The 27,960-nt window shown below is 42.4% G+C and overlaps 1 protein-coding gene across 1 annotated transcript; it reads right to left on the bottom strand.

Annotated features, from left to right (window-relative positions):
- Nucleotides 1-454: 454 nt before the first annotated feature.
- ecm1b (extracellular matrix protein 1b) lies at nucleotides 455-24,976 on the bottom strand. The gene is made up of 10 exons (XM_084336342.1): nucleotides 24,621-24,976; nucleotides 23,551-23,622; nucleotides 23,177-23,254; nucleotides 22,293-22,367; nucleotides 21,883-22,163; nucleotides 18,647-18,855; nucleotides 17,258-17,543; nucleotides 12,075-12,295; nucleotides 5,852-5,939; nucleotides 455-1,069 (listed from the first exon to the last, which is right to left on the bottom strand). The coding sequence occupies exons 1-10, from the start codon at nucleotides 24,688-24,690 to the stop codon at nucleotides 890-892; spliced, it is 1,560 nt and encodes a 519-aa protein (XP_084192468.1). The 5' UTR covers nucleotides 24,691-24,976; the 3' UTR covers nucleotides 455-889.
- Nucleotides 24,977-27,960: the final 2,984 nt, after the last annotated feature.

Here is a 27,960-nt window from a genome sequence, read left to right as displayed (position 1 = left end):
CCCCCTCCAATGTAGTCCCCCCCCCCCCCACCTCCTCCAATGTAGTTTCTTCCCCCTCAAATGTATACTCTCTTTTTAGACTATTTTTGTACTCACAAACGGTACTGTATATTTGTAGATCTGGTATGTCATAAATGTCTAGATGTAAAAGTACTGTCTATCTGTATGTCATGAATGTCATAATTTATGATGAATTGAAAATGGGGGGCCGTGATGTAAACAAGACGAACGTCTTGCTCTGGTCTGCATCCCCTTAACAATTGTTTGTATTGAGCTGTACTGTACCCATTCTGCAATCTGTTAATACAATTTTCAATCAATGATGTATTCATTTATAGTGCCACACACAGGCCACACCCGAGACCCACGTTGTCATGGATTTATGATAAACTGACAAATATTTGCAAAGCAATGGTCAGGCCATACATTGTAGTAAACGGACACAGAAGATACATTTCGAAAATATATGTATTTATTCATTTGAAATGTTACAGACTGGTGTTCTTGCACACACAAAAGTATAGAACTGAGCTTGCAGTTCTACAGAAATCCAGAAAATGCAACAATCACAATCAAACAGGAAAGAAGTGGTTCTGTGACGTAGACAACAGTCCGATTTATAAACTAAAACACTAAATGTTTCTTTATGACAGCACTCTCATCGTAATGGTAATACTGGCTTCTTATGTGCTCTCAGTATGCGATCCTGACAGAAGATAAAAGTCGTCCCAAAAGCACTATATTCTCTCCATCCTACTGATGGTTAAAGTGGGATTTCAAACAGGAAAAGCTGTTCCTGAATCAGTGATTAGAAGTAACTTCGAGCATGCCATTCTCCCCCATAGGTTCACTGCCCTTTAGTTCAGGTTCCAGCAGTGAAGGGTCAGCTTTAGGAGAGAGGACACTTCCTTTTCCGTAGGCGTGGTACATTGGTTGCCTTGGTGATGGCATCCACGAGTAGGTTGGAGATACACTGGGAAGAGTCTTGAGAGGAAGTGTGGCAACACTGACGGACAGATGGAGAGGAAGGCTTCCTTGCTGAACACAGGTTCTTTGACATTGTCACAAGCTTGAGTCACAGAGAGAAGAGGAAACAAGTGAGAAATACGACAGCAGCATGATGTTTGCCATGAAGATTCACAGAGTTCCCCTACATTCAATATTGCCTTTAAGGACAGACAATGCCTATTCCCTAGATTTTAATGTACAGTCCAGACCTGTATTAAAATAATTCCCTTTATACAATATATCGATGGCCAAAGAGCAAAACACACTTTACTTTGAGAAAACTACAAAAAAATAAAGACATGTTTTCTTGCAGAATGCTATATATATATTTTTTTAATTATCTTTTTCCCCCTTCTTTTTTCGTTTTTCTCCCATCCCAATGTTAGTCGTTATGCCAATTCCCAATCCCCCTTCCTGGTCGTTTGCCACTCTACCCCCTACCGTCGGTCCGGGAGGGCGGAGACTATCACATGCTTCCTCCGACACATGTGTACCCAGCCCACCGCTTCTTTTCACCTGGCAGCGCGGACTCTCACTGGGAGAGTGTAACGTGTGGAAGGTCACACTACCTCTGCCAGATCCTTCCCTTGCTGTGCAGGCACCCCGACCGAACTGTAGGAGTCGCTGTTTACAACGACCAGGACCCACCCTCGCCGGGTTTCCCACCCGCTAACACTGACAATTGTGTTAGTATGGACGGTCGGCCAACCCGGAAGCACCACAGCTGGATTCGATCCCACTGTCTCTGTGGTGGTAGACAGACGCTTAGTCCGCTGCGCTACCCGGCCGTCCGTGCAGAATGCTATTTTTATGCAGATGAAAATTATGCAGATAGGAAGTTTTGCTCTTTGGCCATCGATATAATAACTTTTATATAATAAAAGTTAGCTTTAACCTCCTTGGGAGTGCCAGATGAGTGGAGTTTACCACTTCAGGACAATTCAAAATAGAGTCAGGTTAAGTGTCAACTAAGTTTAGTAAGTTATCAATAACATAAAGTATACAAGACGAACTTTCTGGCACTTATTGTATTGTCCGTAGGTGGTAAATCAGACCCATACGAGACTTGATGCAGAGTAAAACAAATCATTATTTGCAAATACCATTCGACCCAGGTCTGGTATAGAACAGAAGGCCAGATTTACAAAGCTAATTGCACATCGTTTGAAACGTAAATGAGGCACTATCTTTTTGGGCCTAGGCAAAGTGTGCTCCTCTCAGAATCTGAATCAGAAAAGTCTTTATTGCCAAGTAAGCTTGCAAGGAATTCGTTTTGGTCATTTGGTGCATCAACATTAATTAACAGACAATTAAAGTAGAATAATAAAATAAAAAAAATACAATATAAATTTTTCAATATAGGACAGGGCTGTACAATTGTGCAGGATTGTAGTAGAATATATACTAAATTCAAATAAAAATACAGGTTGAATAGAATAACAGAGCTGTGCAATTGTGCAGTATTGTTTTGAGTACATGTGCAAATATAATAATATATATATATAATATAATCATTGGAATCGATGTCTTTATGTATTTTAATCTATGTTGTTGGCCTTGTTTATTTAGTTATTGTATTTTTGTTGTTGTTTTGTATATGTGTAATATGGAGCTTGAGTCTGAAATAAAGTCTTCATCATCATCATCATCATCATCATCATCATTATAATAGTCCAGGAAGAGTGTGTTAATGTAACACATGAACTCTCATTCATCTATATGCATTTCAGGAAGGATCATGCAAAAAGCAGGCAGATTATACGTGTGGTTCAATATATATTCCACTGAATTTAGTAAGGCTCACAGAATTTGTTGTTGCCAGTTTTGCCTGAAATGACTGCCTCTGCAGAGCAGGTGAAAAATGTCATCCCTTTTGTTGTGAAGGATCAGATTAAACCGAATATGTATATTTATTTATATATATATATTTAATTGTATTTGTATATCGTTTGATATCCCCTGTATATTCCTTGTACAATATGCACTGAATATCCCTTTAGTCTACTAAACAGCCCATAATAGTTTCATTCTACCATTGGACGAGAACCTGGCGCCAGGTTGCCATACCCCTAGGTCCAAGTTCAATCGTGCCGCCTAACATGTCGTGGCAAGCCCCGGTTCCGCGCAGGAATATGTCGGGCGAAATACGAATGGTACTATTTGTTCATAGCGCATATATATATGGCGCAAGTAAAGTAGAACTTCCTTTTAGTCCAGTTCTTTACCCTCCAACAGAGTGACAGACGCAAAGCCTCCCCACGACGCACGTGTGGTGTAGTAAGGCCTACTTGGCCCAGAATAGGCATTGAGATATCGTGTAGATTAATAGTTGAATAGTCATAGTTTGGCACTATACCGTCGAGTTGGACGTATTCTATTAAGCTAATAATAGTCTATTTATGTATGGTGCATCGTTCGGTTAGAGTTCTAAAGTTATCAGTACCCCCATCGTTCCTGACGTTATCTGGACGCTTAACCAGGCTGGGCAGACCCCTAGTGGTGCTTGCATCCGAGGAGCTCCGGGCCAAGAGCGACTGGACCTGTATATTGGATTACTCTACCCGGACGACGGCGAGCCTTCCACGGCTTGGATTATGCTTTGGGTGCTTTGATTATTCCATGGATAAAGGCCAACACTGCGGTGTGTTGGAACTACCCCCCGGAGAGGACTCCAGGTGAGACGGCGCTCTACACCAGTGAGGTCGCCTCACGTCTCTCCGTTGTGGACCGGCAGCTACCGTCCACAGAGGGTCCAGCTGTATTCGTCTGCGGTCCGAGGTTCTGTGGGCACCGTGTCCAAGACTTTGGATTCTCCCAAGACACCGTCGGCCAGATGGGATACCGCCAGCGGCTTCTCTAACCCCCCCCTCCTACTGTCTTACAACCAGCGGGACCCCCCCCCCCCCTTAGTGTATCCAGCTATAATCATCTAAGTACCATCGCTATCGTTTCCTAAATATTCCAGGTTGTATACTTACTCCCTGCGTAACCAGAGATTGGACATTCAATGTTGATTTACCTACGAATACTCATTTTGCCATAAAAGTGCATATTTCATATTTCAAATCATAAATGTAATTAAGTGACCGTTGTATACACCTTTTGCTGTATTAAACCTTCGATTTGGTACATTTGTGTGGATTCGTTTCATCAGGTGGGAAAGTGTTCATCATACTTATATCTTGTACTGGATGGCCAGAAGTTAAAGTACATGAGGTAGTGGTATTAAATATCATATCTAACAATACAGTCAGGGAATTGTACCCCTCAGTTACACCTTTGACAACTACAATGCTGGATCTTTACTGTTATAATGCCATGGAAATAGCATAATCAGCCATTTTCACCATGGTATGCTTGGGGGGGGGGGGTCAACATCAACTCAAGAGATGCTAACAAACTGAGCAAGCTGGTGAGGAAGGCTAGCTCCGTGGTGGGAGTCCAACTGGCCAAACTAGAGGTGGTGGCAGAGAGGAGGATGAGAAAAAAGCTGGACGCTATACTGGAAATTCCCTCTCACCCCCTCTATAAGGAGCTAACCAAGATGAAGACCACATTCAGCCATAGACGTACCCTCCCCCCAACACACCACAAATCGCCTCGGCCAGTCCTTCATGCCAGGGACTACAACCGCGAGCATGGACTGCTGCCAATTGCTGGAAAACTTGAGAACTGGACTAACTCTTAATAATAAACACTGTTTGGACTATCTGACTCTTAATAATAAACACTGCACAGACTCTTGCGCAGTGTGCTATTACCATAATACTATTATTATTATTATTATTATTAATACACCACTATATATACTATTATTATTGATAGAATATACCTCTGTTCTACTATTATTATTTCTATTATTGTCTTTTTTTCTGCCTGTACTCTGACTGGTCGATAGCCATGTTATCCCCACTAATCTATAAAAAACATTGTTTTATGTATTTTATTGTAGCCTACCCTAGATCATTTTATATCACAGCCTACCATAGCGTATGAAGAAAAAGTCTCTGATTAGTTCTATAGGCTACTCTGCTATAAAATATATCAAGATAATGAAAAACAAGACCCATAGTCTCAGGCAGCAATCAACATATCAAATAGGTTTAATTTCTTTTTTGCAAATTCACAAGAAGTGATGTGAAATCAGCCTGTGTCCTAGCTATATCAAGCAAGTTTAGCCAGTTAACGGTAGATTAGCGAGCTGAATCGTGACTCACCCATTCGTATCTATCTACGTCATTTACCGCATGTCTCTCATACACTCTATACATTCTCATCTCACCTCTCCCCTAGGTTACTAACCCCCATATCTGTACAAAGCACCCACTTAGTTTTGTCTACTCATTTACAGACACTTTTATCCAAAGCGACTTACAAATTGTGAAAAACAAGTCAGCAAGAGAGGTACCTCTCTGGCACCTAAGGGTCAGTGGCATTGTTCGTCAATTAGCTGTAATTAACACAAAAGCATGTCCCCGCTGACATCACTGGTAGTCATATTCACTCAATAAGTGTCAAACTAAATGAATGTGTGCAAAACGGTTTAGTTTGTGTGTGAGATTACATGCAAAATAAATCAAAATAGTTTCTTGGTTAAATTCCCCATTAAAATGACTTTGTTATCTCCACCCCTGGTTAGAACCAAGGACCTAATGAGCTGGATGGTTTATCCTACTGAGCCTTTGTGAATAAGAATGCATAATAAGCACATTATTGCAACCACAGCATTCTCTCACCGCGTTGCTGTTTGCCATATGCTGTGGTTGCAATATGTGCTTATTACGCATCTGATTCACAAAGGCTAAATCGGACCCCCAGAGCCTTAAATGCCTTTGCTACTCACCTTCTCCTGAACACACGCAGTTCCCCGTTCTGAAGACGAGGGGCAGCACTGCTTCACCAAGCTCTGGACAGGGAAGCCCACCTGGAACCTGAAAAAAACACAGTAATCTGATTGTCACCGTCGGGCTCTCGTCTCTTCGTGTGCACATTGTACTAACCGGGAATAGATCCATGGCAATGTAGCCTATAGAATGTTTGATTGATTGATTGATTGATTAATTGAAAACTTTATTAACAGATTGCAGAATGGGTACAATACAGTACAGCTCAATACACACAATTGTTAACACTTTCAGAGCCTTTGATTAACCTTGATTTACACCGTTGAATGCCACCATCCACTTCAATGTTAGCGTTAAAAACGCCTAATCTATGTTTTAAATTATGGCTATGTGTCTAATCTGCCCGTCGCTTATCAATGACTCATTTGCAGTCAACATTGTCGAAACGGATTTTTTTTTAATTGGTTCATCCTTTTTATAGCATTTCGAAAAGCTATCGTTCTCTCAAATTTCCGGGAAGATAGAAAGATTCCCTCATAAGCAGCATTTATTGGAATATTCTCGAATACACTAGACACGTTGTCATTTGTCGGCCTATTTATGAATCGTTTTCAAATAAACGCTAGATTATCGATAGTATAATTGTACGTATGCACGCTATAGACGCGAGCTGAAAATCGATTCTCTCGTTCCCGCAAGATCACACACACGGCAGAGATAAACAGCTCAGATTACCCCAAGACTGGTAACATAGACTCCTTACCTTAGATCAGATGTTCTCCAAAAAGATTATTCCAATTCCTGATCGCCATTCCAAATATTGATTGCGTTGATTGATTGATTATTGGCTGCTGTGAATATATAATGCAGGCTGCTTTCCGTCCCGCGATGACTTCCATGTTGATCAGACTTCTTGCCAGCACAAGGAGTCAGCTGGCTCCGCCTCTACATATCCCAGGTCAGTCTAAGCGACTGACCTGCAGTTACACAGGGATAGACGATAGGGGGCTCTTTTTTCCATTCCGAGCTCCTGTAGGGGCTAATGTAGACTCTGTTGATGAAATATGAATTCAGATCGCTAATAAAAAAATAAAATTATATTTGTCGTCGTGGGCACTCAATGGGGGGGCTGATAAAACGAGATATGTCGTCCGTGGCACTGAAAGGGTTAAGGCAAGGGGATGCAGACCAGAGAAAGACTTTCGTCTTGTTTACATCAGGGTCCCCCATTTTCAATTCATCATAACATATATGACATACACGACATACAGATAGACAGTACTGCTACATCTATACATACCAGATTTACAAATACAGTACCGTTTGTGATACAAAAAGAGTCTAAAAAAAAGAGAGTATATACATTTGACGGAGAAACTGTACATTGGAGGAGGTTGGGTAGGTGGGGTGGGGGGGGGTTGGGTAGGAACTAGGGATGTCCCGATCCGATCACGTGATCGTGATTTTCAGAAGATCGGGATCAGAAAAAGAAAATCGGGATATATATATATTCTTCTTTTTTTTTATTCAACAAACATGACCATGTTCACGTCTTAAAATCATACTGAGGCCTTAGTTTTGGTTTTAAATTGCATATCATCATCCATTTATTTATTGGCACACAGAGCAGAAGAATTTTGCCAAAACAAACGCATTTCCTTTGATTTAATTATACATCAAATCATTTATGTCAAGGATGAGGGACATCCACTAGTTGCAGAACTTGCAGTCACCTGATTTTTACAGACGATGGTGCCATTGCTCTCATGAAGCAGCAGGTTGGAGGCGGAGTTTCTAGATTACTCCGGTTGCAATGCCTCGCTTGAATGAAGTTAACTTTTCACCTGGATAACGTCAACATTCAGGGTGAATGTAATGTGAGAAATTGGGATAAAAAAATTAAAAGAAATAAATAAAAATGTGATTTTTTTTTCCGGATCTGGAAAGATCGGTATCGGTAAATACTCAAAATCACATGATCGGGAGCAAATAAATGTGATCGGGACGTCCCTAGTGGGAACTGTACATTGGAGGTGGTTGGGTGGCGTGAATATTAAAGGCAACCAACTTGTGTTCAGCTTTTCTCTGATTGGCCGCGACCCCCCGCCCCCTTTTGCCGCGAACGCGGCAGGCAAGCGGCAGCCGTCCCAAATGAAATCCATCAGTGGAGGGCGCGGAGCATAATGTATAATTGAAGCACGGAGCATAATGTATAATGTTATTTCGCGGAGCATAATGTATAATGTTATTTCGCGAGGCTGCTGACTGAACTAGAAACTGCTGCATCAGTGGAGGACGCAGGCTGCTGACTGATTATGAAATTAATGAATGAAGCACGGAGCATAATGTATAATGTTATTTCGGAGGACGCAGGCTGCTGACTGATTATGAAATGAATGAATGAAGCGCGGAGCATAATGTATAATTGAAGCGCGGAGCATAATGTATAATGTTATTTCGCGGAGCATAATGTATGTTATTTCACGAGGCTGCTGACTGAACTAGAAACTGTAACGTTATTATGTTATTTCGCGTTTTTAACAACCAACTACCAGATTCACTCGTCACTGTACATCACTTCTGAAGTATAAACAAACTATACTGCTGTGACGATTTTGAATATCTTAACATGTATTTACGCCCATACAATTTTTTAGATGAATGATCGTAGATATAATATAGAAAACACATCATTATGATATTGTCAGATGGCGCAAAATACAATGGTGAGTGAGAAATGTATCTCCAGTGATAAAACCCAGTGCTGCCGCGTCTGCCGCGTCTCTCTCTGCCGCGAAGGGCGTGTGCTAGGGCGGTCACGTGGCCGTGTGGCCAATCAGAGAAACGCTGAACGAAAAAAGCTGAACACAAGTTGGTTGCCTTTAATATGTGGGGTAGGGAAAACTGTACAACTGTACAAGCAAAACTGTACATTGGAATATCGACGAAACCATACTTGGTTCCAAGAAGAGGGTCTCGTGTATTATTGGGTTAGGACATTTACTGTACATTGGAGGGGGTTGGGTTAGGACATTTACAGGGGCCAGTTTTGAATTGCAGTCTCCCATAGGTGCTCTTTGAGAGTGGTTTTGAAAGTGGGTAGTGATTCACATTCCTTTACAGCTTTGGGTAGAGTGTTCCACATTGATGTGGCATAATTGTTAAACGTGTTTAGTCCCATGTTTGAGCCGAATCTGGGTTTAACATGATTTGTGGAGCTCCCTCTGGTGTTGTGGTCGGGGTATTCACGGACCTTTGGGAAGTATTTTGACATGTACATGGGTACCTTAGTCGTGTAGTGTATCTTGTAGACCAGGCCCATTGCAAGTTGCTGTACTCTGTCGTTTACTCTAAGCCATCCATGTACTGTAGGTAAACCATGTGAGCACATTTACAGACCGGACAACATCTTAACCCTTTCACTACAAAGGGTCAACGCTTTCACTACAGAAGGTTAAGCCTTTCACTACCACACTACAGAGGGTTAAGCTTTCACTACCACAGTACAAAGGGTTAACGCTTTGACTACCACACTACGAAAGGTTAACCCTTTCACTACCACACTACAGAAGAATAACTCTTTTCACTACAGAAGGTTAACCCTTTCACTACCACACTACAGAAGGTTAACACATTGGGCGCCGGGCATTGTGCCCATCATTGTACCCAGTCTGCCAACACTCTAACCCTATGGAGATGTTACCTTCTTTGCAGGGCTATAACTTTTTAAATTGTATTGCTATATTGACATTACTATGGCCCATTCAACATCGATTATCTATCGTTCTGGATGTGGGAACGTTATATTTTTTCATTCATACATTGTTGTGTTAATACCTTCGAGAATATAAGTATGTTTTTAAGCTTTTCTGCTGTAATTCCAAAAACGCTAGTTATAGGCCCTGACGCATATGATAAGATTATAGATTGGAATTTCTTTCCTATACACGCTATATTAAAAAATTCAAATGTATATGATCGGTATACATTATGCTTCATCATGCGTGAAGGAAAAGGGGGGGGAGGTAGTTTATAATTCCTTGATAGTCAGTAACGGCTTTATTTAGTATGGGTTGATATATTGATCAGACTGATTGCAAACAAGGAAATGGACAATCGGGCTGAAAATAACGTTAGTGTCCTCTTACCGTTCGCCGATGAGACTGGAGAAAAAAGATCCCAATTATTTGACGCCGATCTCCTAGATCCATTTCCAGTTTGTATGGCGCAATAAACGCCGAAATCATATCGATTATTGCGTTTCGAAAGCGATCCCATGCACCCAAGTGTTTGTCTGGAGTCCCCTAACAAGATATGACTGCCGGAGGGATTTCCTCGATGCACCGACCGCCACGTCCGGTTTGACGTGAGTGTAACTCGCCCGACCATCCACCAGGCGGCGGTATTGAGGCGGTGCAATCTCAGACAGGGTGCCGCTGCAGTCCGGAGGGAGGCTGGATGAATTATGAATGTTGGCGTTCACAGGGATTAAAGCAAAAAAAAATCTCCTGACTGAAATTTTTTTCAGGCCAAGTCATATTCTTATTTTAACCTCCACTGTATTTCTTTTTAATAGCGTTGGCGTTTTAAGGGAGCCTACTTGTTTCGGTTTCGTCGATAATCCAATGTACAGTTACCCCCCCACCCCGCCTACCCAACCCTTCCCTCCCCAACCACCTCCAATGTACAGTCCCCCCCCCCCCTCCACCCAACCTCCTCCAATGTACAGTTTCTTCGTCAAATGTATATGCTCTCTTTTTTAGACTCTTATTGTATCACAAACAATACTGTGTAAATCTGGTACGTCATAAATGTATAGATGTAGCAGTATTATCTATCTGTATGTCATGTATGTCATATATGTTATGATGAATTGAAAATGGGGGACCCTGATGTAAAGAGGAAAGTCTTTCTCTGGTCTGCAACCCCTTGACAATTGTGTGTATTGAGCTGTACTGTATTGTACCCATTCTGCAATCCGTTATAACAATCAATCAATATTTAACCGATTGCAGAATGGGTACAATACAGTATGGCTCAATACACACAATTGTTAAGGGGATGCAGACCAGAGAAAGACGTTTGTCTTGTTTACATCATCAGGGTCCCCCATTTTCAGTTCAGTGACATTTATGACATGCATGACATTGACATCATGACATTTATGGCATAGGGACATACTACAGGTATATAGTACTGTTACATTTGTGACATATACGATATGCAAATATACAGTAATGTTACCCATAGATCCTGACAGAGAGAATATATACGGTGGGGAGGAGACTGTCTACACTACAGATACACCTGTGTGATGTTGCTACGGAGTTAAGCTAATAAACGTATACTCACAACCACAGCAGGGGACTCACATATTGTACTGTGAAGTAACACGACAATGACAAACGTGTTGTTTCTGTTTTTCTTTTTGACATCGTTGCGGCACACGGAACAAGTTAACTCACCACTACAGCCCCCAGTAGCGCTGCCTAGCCAGTCTCTTCAAACGTCCTCTCCTCTCGAAACTTTGTTGGTGGTCCCGCTGATCCTTTTCATCTGAGAACCCCGCGGTGGGTTCTCTTTTTAGTGGCCGGCTTACTCCTTCCATTTAACAGACGCTATTAAGCTAACGTTAGCTAATCGGTATATAGCAGCGAGTGCAAGCAGCGTGGTGGCTGTGACGTTGGTAAACAAGCAGTTGACGCGTGAGGCTGCAAAAAAGGCGACCCGTCTCTCGAGTCGCTGAGTGATGATGACTGCCTGGCGCGATAGGAAAAAAAAGCCCTTTTCCATATTTGGCGCCTCTGATTGGCTCAATTTTGTTTCAATCTGTATGCATCTACAAATCATGCAAATACTTCCGTCAGACTGCGAATCAAATGGACGGATCTCCCCAATCAAATTGACGGAAATCCGTCTGGAGACGGAATGCTTTAATGCATGCGTTCAACGCATGGCGGGCAATAACGACTTACGCCGTTTTTGGCGGACAAAGTGTTAAAAATGGGTTAACATTCTATAGTGTGGTAGTGAAAGGGTTAAACTGGGAATATTCACTTTCATATATACTGTATATATAACCATAACTTTCAGAGAGAAAACAGAGAGAGAGAGAGAGAGAGAGAGAGTGAGAGAGAGAGAGAGAGAGAGACGACCGAACGGACAGACAGTTATCTGAGAGGAGAGAGAGAGAGGAAGTGAGAGAACTCTCGTCGCCCGTACTTCTTCTTCTTAATGATCTTGTGAGTGTCACAGAGTTGGCCGAGGCTGGCGTTCTGCGAGGTGGCCTCGGGGGCGGAGAGGCGGTCCACGCCGTAGCCTGGGCTGGGTGCGCGGCCGTGGAAACAGTCGTAGCGCTCTTGGCCCTCCGCCACGGCACAGCACGGGAAATTCATCTTCCCGTCCTTCTCCTCCCGACAGAACTTGTCCATCTCCTCACGCCACTGAGAAGAGACAAAGGGACACGAGGAGGAAAGGAGAGACGGAGACAAGAGGCGTAGATTTGACCCTCTGTTACTTCTGATAAAAATATGACATTCTATACTTCATACAACATTCCAAACTCTCCAGCTCATTAGGTCCTTGGGTCTAACCAGGGGTGGAGTTAACGGAGTAATTTTGTTCACTCTAATAGTGTTACAAAGGGTCAGACTAAACCGAATATATATATTTATTGCCTGAGATCCCATGTATAATATTTGTATATCGTTTGATATCCCCTGTATATTCCTTGTACAATATGCACTGAATATCCCTTTAGTCTACAGGACAGACCATAATATTCGTTCTCCTATTGGAAGCGATCCCTTAGGCGCCAGCGCCATACCCCCCTCGAGCTGACTTGAAAGCTACCGCCAGGACTTGCCCAAACATGCCCGCTTTCGCCCACGGCTACGAGACCGAGAGGCGACAGAAATGAGATAGGCACTATTTGTCCACCGTACGTATAAATATGACCAGCAAATACAGAACTCCCCTTTCAGTTCGCCTTCAGTTCAGTCTGGTTCAGTTATCCAAGTAACGTCTCACCCACTACGCAACGTGGGCAGAGCAGGGCTCGCATTGCCCCAAGATAGAGTCTCGTGTTATCCTAATACGTCTGTTTGTCGTATCGTTCGCTATTTATTAGTAAACCTTCATTACGAGTCAAAGACCACGTGGAGTGAGTAATTGTGCGTCTACATAGAGCACTTATTGCCCGTGCTAATAGTATAGTAACGTCGAGTTTAACCGTGCACTACCGCACCGGAGGATACCCACACCGCGCACCACGGAGGATTTACACCCCACCGGCAGTGCCACTTTCGGGCAAGGATTATTATTCTTCATTCTTCACCACGCTGCTGGAAGCAGAGAACCATCTACACCCACGGCTGTGGGATCTACGTGCCCGTGGGGACGTCACTCAAGCCCGTCTTTGTCGTACCAGAGGCGCCACGGCTTTCACCTACGCAGCGCAACCTGGGACCAGGCTGCTTTTCCCCGCTGCTCCAGGGGTGATATCGCCTCCGTGAACCATTGACTTGCCTAGAGCTTTGCCTCCCTCTGCTGGCTTACAACCGGTAGTACACCCCTATCCCAGAGCACCATAGAGATCATCCTTAATGTCCATTATTGATTTACCTGCACATTCTATTTGCCTTATAAGCGCAACTAAGTCATGTAATATAATCCCTTTTATGTAATAAATATTGTAGACGAGTATTTGTGTGGAAGACCGTGTTATTGTGGGAGTGTTCTAATCTAATATACTTATGTACAGTATTGGCCAGGAGTACATAGACGGTAGTGATTTAATGATATCAATACTTGATTAATACAGTCAGGGAATTGTACCCCTCAGTTACAAATAGAATTTTGCACACATTCAGTTAGTTTGACAGTAATTGAGAGTAAAGGAGTTTGAAAGGGGCGATGAATTTGGAATTTCCCCAAGGGGATCAATAAAGGAATATCTTATCTTATCTTATCTTATGAAGCGTTGAACAATATGAGCCTAGTTTGTTTGTTGTGTACCTAATAATCAAATGTGAAATCCTGCTTATTTGTCTGAAAACTAAAATGTAATTTCCCCGTTTTCGCCATGGGCGGCGCCATTTTAGAGTTAGCTATATGGTGACGTCACTGTGATGGTTTGGGCTGGCTCCCGGTTTACACTGCTGGTTAGATACGTAAATTAGATACGTTCTTTTTGCATTGCTCCTGGCTGTTCGAATTAATTTTACAGCGTGAAAGAGAGAGGAAAGTTAGTTCAAGAGACAGAGCCCCTGTTTAATAGTCTGGTTTTAGCATTATAGTCTCGTGCATGTATACAGAAGTGCAAAAGAAGTATTATTAGCAGTGAAGTGCAGTAGGCCATGTTTTTGGCTATATTTATATGTAAATTGTTCCTGTTAATTAATAATTTTTTATAGACCGGTCAATCTCTCTCTCTTGATAGACCGGTCTATCCTACATTACGAGCAACCAATGAGTCTATCTGACGGCCACGGATAATAAACTATAGATTTATATGGAATTCGTTAAACGGATCCGTTGTCTTACTTATTATTAAACATATTTATGTTTCCCAAATGAAGGTTGAAAGTCTGTCTCTGTCACAAACGTAATGTAGGATAGACCGGTCTATCCTATACGCGCAACCAATGAGTCTATCGAGAGAGAGATAGACTGGTCTATAGAGAGAGAGCACAACTCATTGACTGCCTTAAATTAGCACACACAAATCATCTCCAACAAACGTTATTTATTTAAATTGTTCCTGTTAATAAATTATTTTTAATAGAACGGTCCATCTCTCTTGATAGACCGGTCTATCCTACATTACGAGCAACCAATGAGTCTATCTGACGGCCACGGATAATAAACTATAGATTTAGATTCAATGTCAACGCCTTTTAAATATAATCAAAACGTTCCCGCATTTCTGTCCGCTTTATGACAGACATCGGATAGAGTGTATGCACCAATAATAACGAGTGGAGTTCTAACAAAGACCAGGTAGGATGTGCTTCATCTAGCTATTCAGCCGAATGCAGGAATGCTGAGTCTGGCATCAGTTTGCTTACATCAAACGCAATGAATGGTTTTGTTACACACAGTATTATTATTCTGCAGTATTATTAATTTGCTCAAATGTGGCCTCACACGGTTCCAACTGCATGGTCTCGCCATCTCAAAGATGACAGAGCATACATATGCAGCAGCATCCCCCTGTTTGGTAGCTCAATGCTGTAAAATATTACATAAATGTTTTTTTATGAACGATATTTGAGGAGCCTAATAACAGGGACTCTGTGCCAGTTTTACAAGGAACGTATAAAATGTATGTTATGCTCCCTGCTGTTTTACAGGGGCTGTCAGTGGACCCTGTCAGTAGCACTAATGTTATGAACGTTACGCATCCCGTGCTCGCAATCCAACTCGCAACAATTAATTAAAGCTACGACTGACAGTGATACTGCACATATTTGACATGGGGAAAATAACGTATTACATGCTGGGTAGGCTGATAGAGTGTATGGATGTGTGTTCACGCAAGGGGGAGTCGGATTCTGGCAGGGAGTTAGAATTCGGCACAACACCGGCTAGCAGTGGTCCAAACAATTTGATGGAGAGGTTAGCTACTGTCTGACGTTAGCTACTGTTATGCATAATCGTACCTGCTACTTATCGGCCGTTCCAGCATCTCAGCTCGGACATCCTTCAACGACAACATCGAGACCTCCAGGACATCTCTCTCAAGACACAACATTTTATAAGTTGGACTCCTCGTTATGCAGTTGTCGATTATGAGATGCTCTAGGTTAGCCATGTGTTCATCTTGGCAGCACACGCTTTCAACGTCAGTTTCCATCAGGATACAATATCCGCAGCGGCACCAGGCAGTATTCCCAATGCGGCCATCATCATCTCGACAGGAGGAGCACGTCTCACTGCTGTCGTTCTAACTGGCTCAAAGGCATAGGCCACTGGGTTTCTGATACTCTGTGGGTCTGTCCACCTCGTCAAAACTTTCCAGATCCATTCTAGCTACAGCCTCTAGGTCCATGGATACAGGTCTGAGGTGGGAGGCTCCGGGCGAAACCATCTCCGTGACGTCAGGATTTAACGTGAACAAAATGACTGCGCACTGGTTGATAAATGCAACACGAAGGGACATAACAAATCGTTTTTTCTTAGAAACAGCTTATTTTTATAACATGATTTTTTTCTGTGGTTTATCTAAAAATACTAGGGCTGTCCCCGACTAAGGATTTGGATAGTCGACTATGATTGGCCAAAATTTGCCGTTAGTCGACTATTAGTCGACAAAAAAAATGTATCATTCCATTTGGGCTGTGGGGGGTGCTTAATGTCTGAAGGAGTCGACTGAAGGCTTGTCTTGTCCTCTGCAAAAGCATGCAATTGGTCCACTGATGGATACATCTTGATATTTGTCTAGTCTAGTGTGTTCATTAGATGGGTGAAATCCTCTTTCAGTGCCTCTGTGCCTGTTTTCGTAGGCAGTTAGCCTCTGGTATGCGCGCCATTAGCGTTAGCCACGCTTCTAGGCCTCTTTTCTTTTGGAAAGAATGATAAAAATAAAATTTAAATATATATATATATTTTTTTTGTATTCGACTAAGAGGTTGGCTGTCGACTACGGCTCCTTTCGACCGATTAGTCGACTAATAGGGGTCAGCCCTAAAAAATACTAATTTGATGCTAGTATGACTATGTTTATATCGCTATGCAACATCTCCCCTTGAATATGGCCACCAGTGATGTCATCGTCGGACATTAAATCATTGTGTTGTTAATTACAGCTCCATGAAATGATAGGTAGCAGTCCCTATATTTTGTTTTATGTACATAATTTCATTGAGTTGTAATTAACACATAACAAGGCCCGATGTCCCCCATGACATCACTGGTGGTCATATTCAAACTTGTTTACTCTCAATAATTGTCAAACTAAATGAATGTGAGTTTTTGGATGTGTGTGAGATTACGTGCAACATTTTTTTTTTATTTAGGTGAAGTCCCCCTTTAACTCCGGTTTTGATTGTACTTTAGTATTTCCATTTGTAGGAAACTTTATACGCTGCCACATTTCAAAAGGAAATATATTTTGTACTCATTTATCTGAACCCTGCAGTTACTAATTACCTGGAAGAAAAAGAGTTCGCACACAAAAAAGTGACAAGTTGATGAAAACGATGCACTTTTAACCCTTTCACTGCCATACGGCAAAGGGTTAACCCTTTCACAACCACACTACAGAAGGTTAACCATTTCACTACCACACTGGTAGTGAAAGGTTAACCTTCTGTAGTGTGGTAGTGAAAGGGTTAAAGTGCAAGGACCACCCGCCACTCCTACCGTTTAAAAGGAGGCATGTCCACCGCAGGTCCTTACTGTACCTTCCCATCAGCGCAGGCGAGCACATCCCCCTTCCCCTTGCAGCAGCGCTTGAATCCCCTCTCCACGCGATTGACTGTCTTCGATTGGCGGGCCAGCCAGCCGTAGCCTTTACGTGGTAAGCATTTGAGGTCATAGCTGGGGCGGAGCTTGCGGAAGGCGCAGATGGATTCTATTTCCCCGGCGGTGGGCCGTCCGGGCGGGAAGCTGACGTCGACGTTTTGGGAAACAGGGAGGTGGGGCTTCTTTTCCTTCTTCCCTCTGACGGCGCGTGGGACGGACTCTGACCTATAGGCAGACAGACACAACCACCCCCTTTCATTGGCCTCATCTCAAATGCCGCCGCCCTCTTTTCTCGATCGTCCAATCACAACCATCGCTTCCCTCTGCCTGCCAAACAGGAAAGCAACAGTTGTGATTGGAGGATCAAAAAAAGAGAATTTCGGACAGTATGTTAAGACGTCACACTGGCTAAAGTCGGTAGCCTCTCCTAACTTGCTATGAATACACATTACCATGTAGTGTATTACCATGTTTCTTTCCATTTTCTGCAGGAATGTATAGATGGTATGTTTTCCTTATCCGTTAGGTAGCTTCATGCCTGAACAGCTGAGCGGGGCCAAGCAGTCACCTGAGGAGTGAGGTTCCACCTGTGATTTCCCCCCATTGTAGTCCCCCATTGAAGATCTAAGCTATAAGTATTACAGCCAAACCGTATTGTGTAGGTTCAAGGTGACAGCAAGGTGACAGTATTGCATCAGCAAGGCACACAGGATCCTGAAAGACCCCAGCCACCCAAACCACAAACTGTTTGAGCTCATGCCGTCTGGCAGACAGTACCGCAGTCTCAGGTCCACATACAAAAGAACACTGAACAGCTACTTCCACCGGGCAAACAGACTACTGACAGATACTCTGAATTATCACATGAGCATACACACAAAAGCACCATAAGTGACTTACAACATATTGTATAGTTTGTATAGATAGAATACATTGTGTATTATATTTAGTCTAGTTTAGTTTATAGTTTATTTATAGCCTATTTAGTTTATAGTTATAGTTTACATTTATAGTTTGTATAGATAGAATATACGTTGTGTACTATGTTTACAAAACTACTGAATCTGAATAATCTGTGACGGAGGTATATATTAATTTATTATTATACTGTTATAACCAATCAAAGTAAAACATTTATACTTCATCTTCGAGAGAATGGCAGCCAGTGTTTAAAAGTAATTGCTTGATTGAAGTGCATGAACAAAACAAACATTTCAATAATAATAAATGTAGGCGTCCTGCAGACAGTTTTTATATCCTGCCCGATTACAATATCGATCTATGTGGAAATGGCGTTTGTTTTCCCCCAAAAGTAGGCGTGGTTGTACCTCCGGCAGGTGTGGGGGTTGAAGGTGAAGCCGGGCTCAGGCCGGAGGGTTGAGGACGGAGGCCCTTCCACCATGGTCTGGTAGTCGGGGTTTGGAGCATCAGTCTGGAAGCACTTGAGTCGCTCACTGCGCTTGACCTTGCAGCAGTGGTAATGCCGGTCTTTGACAGATAAGTCGTCCTCACAGAAGGAGTGTACCGACTTCTCCCACTGCAGGTTTATGAATAAAAGAAAAAAACACAAAAGGCACAATAAAACACTAAAGATTTGCATGCCTACAGCCACAAGCTGAATGAAAGACATGCCCAGAATTACATGTAGCTTTGTGTAGTGAAATAACATTAAACAACCAAATATTGAGAATAGAAGTAGTTAGGGTTAATATTTTATCCCTCTGGCCTGATAACAGGCTCCTCGTTCGCACTGCAGGAGTCTGTTGTGTCTGCCTGGGTCTTATCGACTGTTAGCACACTACAGGCCTCAGCTTTGTTGTAAGTAGCATGAAGAATGCAATGTTAACCCTTTCACTACCACTACAGAAGGTTAACCCTTCTGTAGTGTGGTAGTGAAAGGGTTAACCTTCTGTAGTGTGGCAGTGAAAGGGTTAACTCATTGAACGCCAAAAACGAGTATTCTCGTTTTCCAAAGCCAAAAACTTAAATACTAGTTTTTTTTTTACATTATTCTAAACAGTCCGCCGAACCTTCTTGTGTGAATTGAAATTGAAATGACAATCGAATCCCGATAGGTGGCAGTATCGCCTACCTTTTGAACTGGGCTAGTTTACTGTGGGGAAGGGGGTTGCTCACTCACTGCTGGCTACCACTAGCCTGCAGACTGTCTATGCAATGGCGAGCGAACTATTGGAGATTATTATGGAGAGGACAAAACGATCACACTTATGGATGATAAGGTGCGTTTTCACCAGACTACATTGGACTCAGCACTTCTGGTAAATCATAAAAATACTATAGTCAAACCGGCCAAGCATGCAACATCTGTTCACCGCTCCGCGGTAGTCGCCGACACTAGAGTTGAGAGCACTCCAGACTAGGGCCAACTAACGTTCGACAATGGCGATCGCCTAGACGAGCGAACTATTGGAGATTATTATGAAGAGGGCAAACGGTGACGATCCATCCATAGCATAAGGTGCATTTTCACCAGACTATGTTGGATACAAGTATTTTCAAACAGGCTGTTTGGATGTAACTATAACGTTATCTATTGGGCGCTGCCAGGGCCAACTAATGTTATTTATTGTTCTGACCCAAGACACTTCAGAGTGGACAGGGTTTTGGTGGACCTGCTGACAAAAGTAACGTCTATTTGACCAAACCCCATCATAAAACATGCCTTTGTAATGATCCCAGAAAACGATTCCGCCAAGAGACTATACAATGCATCACTGTGCCTCACTGCATCACTGAGCACAGAGTGACAGTTACCATCTTCCTGGACTCTTAGTTTTGAAACAGCACTGTGCAATATTACACCTACTGTAGACCTCAGTATATTTTTACTGTATATTTTATTCCATTTTATTCTACTCTTATCTTAGGTAATTTGATTTGTTTTGTTATTCGTGACCTGTTCTGTCTAAATGTTGAGCGATTTGCAGTGTCAAATTTCCCTCGGGATAATAAAAGTATTTCTATTCTATATGGCAGTGGTTCTCAAACTGTGGTATGCGTACCACTAGTGGTACTTGAAAATGTTTAATAAATAATAAAAAAAAAATGTTGTGCAGTCAGGCCACTGAACTTAGAAGCAGGCCAGGCCAGTGTTTCTAGTTGCGGTGGCACGATAGTTAGATAACCTAAGTGGGGAACAACCAGGAGATCACTGTGACAGAGTAATGCAGTCTAAACAGTCATAAATATTTTATTCAACTTCAGCCCTGATCATAACTATTTTTAGATTTTTTTGTAATGTCAGATAAATTAAATACTCCCACTTTTCTGAAAATAATTGTTGTTAAATCTGACATTACAAAATCATAGTAGAAGAATAGAATAGAAGTACTTTATTAATCCCGAGGGAAATTCAGCACCACAGATCGCTCACAATAAACATTTAGGTAGTAAAAAAAATTAAAATATAAGAATACACAGTCGAAGATATACATTATAAAACATGTATATATATATTGTTGTTTTTGTTTTGTTTTCGTATTCGCATAGCCTAGTGGGTGACATGTGTATATTGACAAAAAAGGAAAAAAAATTGCACGCTGCGCGGTCATTGCCTCCCCTTCAGCGCACCCGCCGCCTATGACGTTATTATATCACTTATCTCCGCACATCCAACTCTGACTGACTTCCCGCGGCCCTGTGTGAGAATGTTAGTTATTATGTTCTCAATGCCCCTTGCATTGTATGAGTTGTGTGGAAGAGTTTGCTAGTTCTAGTGCTACCCCTTTGTACATTGTGGCTGTGTCTGACAAAAGTTAACAATAAATAATGGTATTAGGAATACATTTGCCTCCTGCATGAACTGTGCATAGCTGAATAGACTGTATTTTAACGTCGGCCATATGGTGGTACTTGGAGAGCCAGCTACGTTCTCAGGTGGTACTTGGTGTAAAAAGTTTGAGAACCACTGCTATATGGTAAAAGAAAACACTGGTGCCAGACTACAGATGGAAAAACAGCGTGGCAGTCAAAAGAGTTAACTATGAATGAACACAACACTCCACCATCTTTAGATAATAAAGTACTCAACTGCTACCGTCTTTAACTATGAGTGAATACAACACTCTAACTTACCATCTTTAGATAATAATGTACTTGTCCTCTACTGTCTTTAACCATGAATGAACACAACACTCTTAACTTACATCTTTAGATAATAAACTACTCAACCTCTACCGTCTTTAACCATGAATGAACACAACACTCTAACTTACCATCTTTAGATAATAATGTACTTGACCTCTACCGTCTTTAACTATGAATGAACACAACACTAACTCAACATCTTTAGATAAAAGTTTGAAAACATTGTTCCTCTGAAAACTTCAAACGGACTTAAATGGTCGTCTGAGGTATTCTATTATGTCACAAATTAAGTTGAAATTAAAACAAGATTGCCCATGACTAAATTAATTTAATTAAAACAATTTTAAAACAGAACAGAACAGCGGATAGTCACAAAGAAATATGACACAACTTGCCTGGCAACAGCCAAGAAACAAACAGAAAACAACCAAAGGTCTTAAGTTCCACAACTACTGACCGCCTGTCTGACACAACACAGTGTCACTTCCTGCTCCTGAGTGGCGTTCCTTTGGCAGCAGAGACTGAACCAAGCCTCTGCGCGGTTCACAGTGTCTGCCCTGCGCTTCAGCTGACCGAAACCACTCGAGGGGAAATAGTCTTCTGGGTAGCGAGGACGGCGGTCTCCGTGGAGACAGATCGCCCGCAGGTTGATAGGGGTGGGCTGTCCCGGGGGGAACTGGACGGGGTACTTTAAGCTGGGGGGTCCGCCGGAGGAACGAGGCCCAAACGCTGGCCGACCTGAAAGCACACACACACACGCACATAAGCTAGTGAGACACACACACACACACAAGAGTAGGCGAGACGGTGCACTACAGGTTGATTAAATGTGGTAAATCAACGAGAGAGACAGGGGAGACAACACACGTCCTCTAGGCGTGAACTCTGGGTCCAGGTCCATGGTAACGTCAACCTGAGCTGGGTCGGCTGCTCTGGAGGCCACTGGACAGAATAAAAAGGCAGCATTATTAAATGAAGGAGAAAAAAACGAAACAAAAAACAACAATACCGGTATATATATATACATATTTTATAATGTATATCTTCGACTGTGTATTCTTATATTTTAATTTTTTTTGCTACCTAAATGTTTATTGTGAGCGATCTGTGGTGCTGAATTTCCCTCGGGATTAATAAAGTACTTCTATTCTATTCTTCTACTACCATCATGCACTTTTCCACTAAATAATCTTCCTCGTCTAGATTACTACCTACTATGCTAATAGTCTCTAGTACTATGCACTAAACACTGCAGCGCCCAAGTTTCAACACTGTTTGATGAACATTGTTACTCAGCTGAGAGTACAAGAGTTGTACCCTTCCTGCTGACTTGTCGTACAGAACTTGTAAGTCACTTTGGATAAGTGTCAAGAAGAGTCAACTAAATGTAAATGTTGAATGAGCAAACTGAGGGAATGCTTTATAAACGTAATGATATTTATTACCACGACACCATGGCTTAACACAGGCTCTACCGAGAGTGCACCTTACACAGTAGCAAGTACCGTGGCTGCTATGACAGTGTATATCAAAAGGCATATTGTGAATGCTCCAAGTTATCTATTGCATTTCAGTTCTCCCGGACAGTAAGCGGAGGAGAAAGACAGGAGAGGAGTTTTGATTTGCCATATTTGAACTCGAGATGTTGTGAATAAGTGGCACTCGTTAGCCTGCTGAATCAACACGGAACCCCCGACGGAAGGGTTTTTATTGTGAGGATGTTCAAGGTTATCATACAATCATCATCCCACCTTTTTCCCTCAGGGCCTTGAGCAGGTCTGGACTCAAAGGCGGAGGAGTCAGCTCTCTTTGCAACATGTCAGGGAAGTCTTTAAAAAAAAAACACACACACAAGCAGAACAAACAAACTATGAATCAGCAACTCGTCGCCGACATATCAGGCAGTTGCGCAACACTGCGGGCCTAACAGCCTGTAATTACTAAGTCAGTTATGTTCCGCTTAACGTGAGTTACGTATAGGCAAGTGCAACACTGAACAGGTGCTGCTGGGTGAGAAATGTCTCAAGTACCCTACACTTATAGCTAAGCCATCTTGGCAAGGTAAATATTTTGTGTCAGAAATAGGGCTCATGCCAAGAGAGAAGACGTCAACACTTTTAGGTACCTATGGGTTCGTAGAAATCGCTAAAGTCCACCTCTGTCTGCATTGTATCCACCTCTGCTGGCTGAAATGTATCTGAAAGACACACAGTACATGGAACTTCAAAAAGCACTGCTTCACACAGAGTCATGAGACACAGAGAGACAGGACGACCTGACCTGGCATTTCATCAATGTCAAAGGTGACTTCACGCTGCCCCCCATCTGAGAGAACAGACAGACAGAGAGAGAGAGAACAAACAGACCGAGAGAGAGAGAGAGAGAGGACAGACGGAGAGAGAAAGAGAGAACAGAATCACAGACCGAGAGATAAAGAGGACAGTCAGACAGAGAGATAACAGACAGACAGAGAGAGAACAGACAGAGAGAGAACAGACAGACAAACAGAGAGAGAGAGAGAACAGACAGGCCGAGACTCAGAGACAGAGAGAGAACAGAGAGAGAACCGACAGAGCGAGAACAGATAGACAGAGACAGAGAGAGAGAGAACAGAGTACGACAGACAGGGAGAGCGAGAGAACCGACAGACAGGGAGAACAGACAGAGAGAGATAGAAAGAGAAAGACAGTTATGTAACCCATTATACAAATTCTACCCACATTGAACCCCCAAAGAATGTTGTGCTCAGATGAAAAAGGCACACTGTGCTGTAATTCAGAGCCAACAGTATAGGACCCCAGGAAGAATAGTCTTTCACCCATGGGTGTAGACTAATGGGGATCCATAAATAAACAAATAAACCATAGGCCATAAACTAAACTAGCTCACGTTGTTTTATTTGTCACCATTACTATGGTTGGTTCTGTATGAGCCTCCTGAGATTGTGCTTCATATATAGTAAAATTTAAAATAATAAAGGCCAAACACTATACAAAATATACAATATACAAACTAAAGTACAACCTGAAGTACAAAATGCTAACGATGAAGTAAAATGCAGCTTTTTTTGTATACGAATATGCAGCGCCAGCATGGTACGAACAAGTATGTTAGCTGAGCCAACAGTCTGATTGGCATCATCTGTGAGCCGCATATTCGTGCAAATTACAAGAAAAGCATTTTAATTATACCAACCTTCATATGCTGCACACACGGATATCAAGACCAATCCGCACGAACAGGCGAGACCCCAAGACCAGCCCATTGCAGCGTTGATCCTCTCGGTGTTCAAAACTGTGGGCCTATTTGTGTATGTATGTCACGTTACTCCGGACTACCCCTCTCTTGTGTTCCGCAAAATCGAGCCAGATTTTGGGAAGTCGCCCAAGAAAACACGCGTCTCGAACAGGCGGTCAGATCGCACCGTTAACTCTTGGTTTCTCGCCTCGAATGGAGCCCGCTGTGTCCCGTCTCTGCGGCCAGAAGCTGCATGTAAGAACCGCAACTGTGCAAGCACTCTGTTTTATGGTTGTGTTCGTGATTTAAGAGAGGTAAGGCGGAGTGAGCAAAAGAGGGAGGGAGAAAAGTTTCCAACATGACTCATCCCCGTAATCCTCTCAAATCTGACATTATCACATACAGAGTGCTCGTCATCTCACGACATGCCAGTTTATAGTTTATTAAAGGAGGGAGGTGGGGCATCGCTGGATCCATTCCAAAAGAATGTGGACCCATTGTTTACTAACATGTGGGGCTGAACCAATCATCATTTCCCGTCGAAGCGCTTAGCCTGTTGTCACTTCTTGCCCTGCTTTAATAGTCTATTAATGGAACCACGTGGAGAAACGATACCCAAAAATGACTCCACTAGCACTGAATGAACTATCAGTATCAGTCAACTAATAATAGAACGGATTTAGTCGGATTGATTTACATCAACAATTTTTATTATTATTATTCATGGAAGTCCTGCAAATTTACCCACTTAACATATTTATTTCAGACACACATTTTTTTCTGAATATTGTGATGCAAGAAATGTGCTCATTGGCTGGAGGGTCATTACCCGTCTCACACAGACACAAGTGACAAGCACGAAAACGGCTGCCCGCGCAGTTCAGAAACCATTGTATCGCTGGGGTGGGGTGGCTGAAACTGGGATGTATTCAAGACAAAATAACAACTGGCCCATAGATTTTTTTTAAATTATTATTATATGTTTGAAGTCTAGCCTCCTCCAATTATCAATCAGATTAAATAGCCTGAAAAGGCAGAATACAAATATCCGTGAAGAGGCATCCGTCTGTTTTTAGGGGCCACAAACTGTACGGATGAGACCCGTATCCGTATGGATGTGGCAAATTGTTCACAAACAATTTAATCTTCAGTGAATTCAGTGGTAATCTCCTTTGAACCCAGCTTTTCTGTAGCTATGTCAAATGCTACAAATGTTGTTGTCAAATACTTCTAATATACTGCTATCTATATTGTTTTTTTTGTCTTAGTTGTAAAAAAAAAATTAAAGTGTAAATGTACATACATTCAGAAAACGTGAGATGCTTTTCCCAGCTCCTCAACCGTAGTAGATTTTTTAACATAATACACAACGTATATTCTATCTATACAAACTATAACTATAAGATAGATAACTATAAAATAGCTATAAACTAAAACTATAAACTAAACTATAGACTATCTATACAAACTGACTTGTGTGCTTGGTCATGCTCAGTGTCCTCACTGACTGCAGGACATGCCAAGGCTTGCAGACCATGAGAGGACCTCTCCTACCTTGGAGCACATTGGTGTCAGATGAACATTTCTTTAGTGTGTGTGTGTGTGTGTGTGTGTGTGTGTGTGTGTGTGTGTGTGTGTGTGTGTGTGTGTGTGTGTGTGTGTGTGTGTGTGTGTGTGTGTGTGTGTGTGTGTGTGTGTGTGTGTGTGTGTGTGTCCATGAAAGTGTGTGTGTGTGTGTGTGTGTGTGTGTGTGTGTGTCCATGAAAGTGTGAGTCTAATATTCCTTGAAAATTGATTGATTGAAAACTTTATTAACAGATTGCAGAATGGGTGCTCAATACACACAATTGTTAAGGGAATTCATGCTTATACTGTTAGTGTTCATATTTAGTCAAGTCAAGACCAAGTTAAATTAAGCTGTACCTTTATTATACCCCTAGGAAATCTGTCCTCTGCGTTTGACCCATGCATCCTCACTATTTAGGAGCAGTGGACAGCCACACAGTGCGGTGCCAGGGGACCAACTCCAGTTTTAACGCCAGTACCTTGGTCAATAGCAGGAGTATATACAGTACCTATATGTATAGCATGCATGTCTTCTGGTGTGGTAGGAAGGCAGGAAGCCGGAGTACCCGGAGGAAACCCACAGCAGGACCTTCTGCTAACAGTGCTAGCTACTGAGCATGATGGCTAGCTCTGTCTCCATCTCAAAAGTCATGGAAAAAATAGTATACGAACAGGTCGAAAAGTACCTTGCGGAAAAAAAATCTAATCCACGAATTCCAATCTGGCTTCAGAACATCCCACTCCACTGACACATGCCTTCTCTATTTAAATGACCACATCAAACAAGAGGTGGATGTGGGCAAATACTGCGGCATGGTCATGCTGGACCTACAAAAGGCCTTCGACACTGTCAATCACTCCATTCTGATTGACAAGCTAAAAGCAATTGGTTTTGATAGTCTAATCAGTGAGCTGGATGCAATCCTACCTGGAGGGGAGAGAACAGATGGTGGAGGTAAACGGTACCCTACCCCCCCCCCCCCCCCCCCCCCCCCCCAGTGAGCTGTGGTGTTCCACAAGGAAGCATACTAGGACCGTTACTGTTCCTAATTTATGCAAATGACATGTCGTCAGCTTGTGACTGCAACTTGTTCCTGTTCGCGGACGACTCAGCCCTGCTGGTCTCTGACAAGGACAAGTTACAGGTTGAAAAAACCCTCAGCTCGGAACTAGGCAGAATCTGCACCTGGCTCGCTGATAACAAACTATCACTTTGGTTCAAATAACAAACTCAGCAAGACCGACGTCTTCTCAGTTACAGTGGGTGACAATATTGTCACAAGGAAAGATGAAATTACATACCTGGGTTCCATCCTAGAGGCAAATATTTCCTCAAAATGGCATCCAATGTAATAAAAAAAAGTCAACCAACGAACTAGATTCTTGTACCGGATCTCCTCTATGGTAAACAAGAATACCCTGAAGACTCTGGCAGGAGCACTCATTCAAGGGTACTACGACTATGCTTGCACCTCATGGTACCAAAGCACCTCAAAGGCACTAAAAACAAGATTATAAACATCACAAAACAAACTGGTCAGACTACTGCTTGACCTTACTCCTAGAACCCACCTCACCCCTGCCCACTTTGACAACCTAGGATGGCTTAGAGTAGACGACAGAGTACAGCAACTTGCAATGGGCCTGGTCTACAAGATACACTACACCACTAAGGTACCCATGTACATGTCAAAATACTTCCCAAAGGTCAGTGAATACCACGACCACAACA

This window comes from Notolepis coatsorum (genome assembly GCF_963971535.1).
Source record: "Notolepis coatsorum genome assembly, chromosome: 19".
NCBI lineage: Eukaryota > Metazoa > Chordata > Actinopteri > Aulopiformes > Paralepididae > Notolepis > Notolepis coatsorum.
Note: the sequence above shows the minus strand (reverse complement) of the source record. Positions and strands in the feature narration are given on the sequence as shown.

Excerpts from the sequence above, each read along its gene's own strand:
- ecm1b (XM_084336342.1), bottom strand. The coding sequence starts at position 24,690 with ATGGGCTGGTCTTGGGGTCTCGCCTGTTCGTGCGGATTGGTCTTGATA. Across the intron at positions 23,623-24,620 it reads CGTGTGTGCAGCATATGAAG|ATACATTTCAGCCAGCAGAG; the intron begins GTTGGTATAATT and ends TGTGTCTTTCAG. Across the intron at positions 1,070-5,851 it reads CTGCGTGTGTTCAGGAGAAG|CTTGTGACAATGTCAAAGAA; the intron begins GTGAGTAGCAAA and ends CTGTGACTCAAG.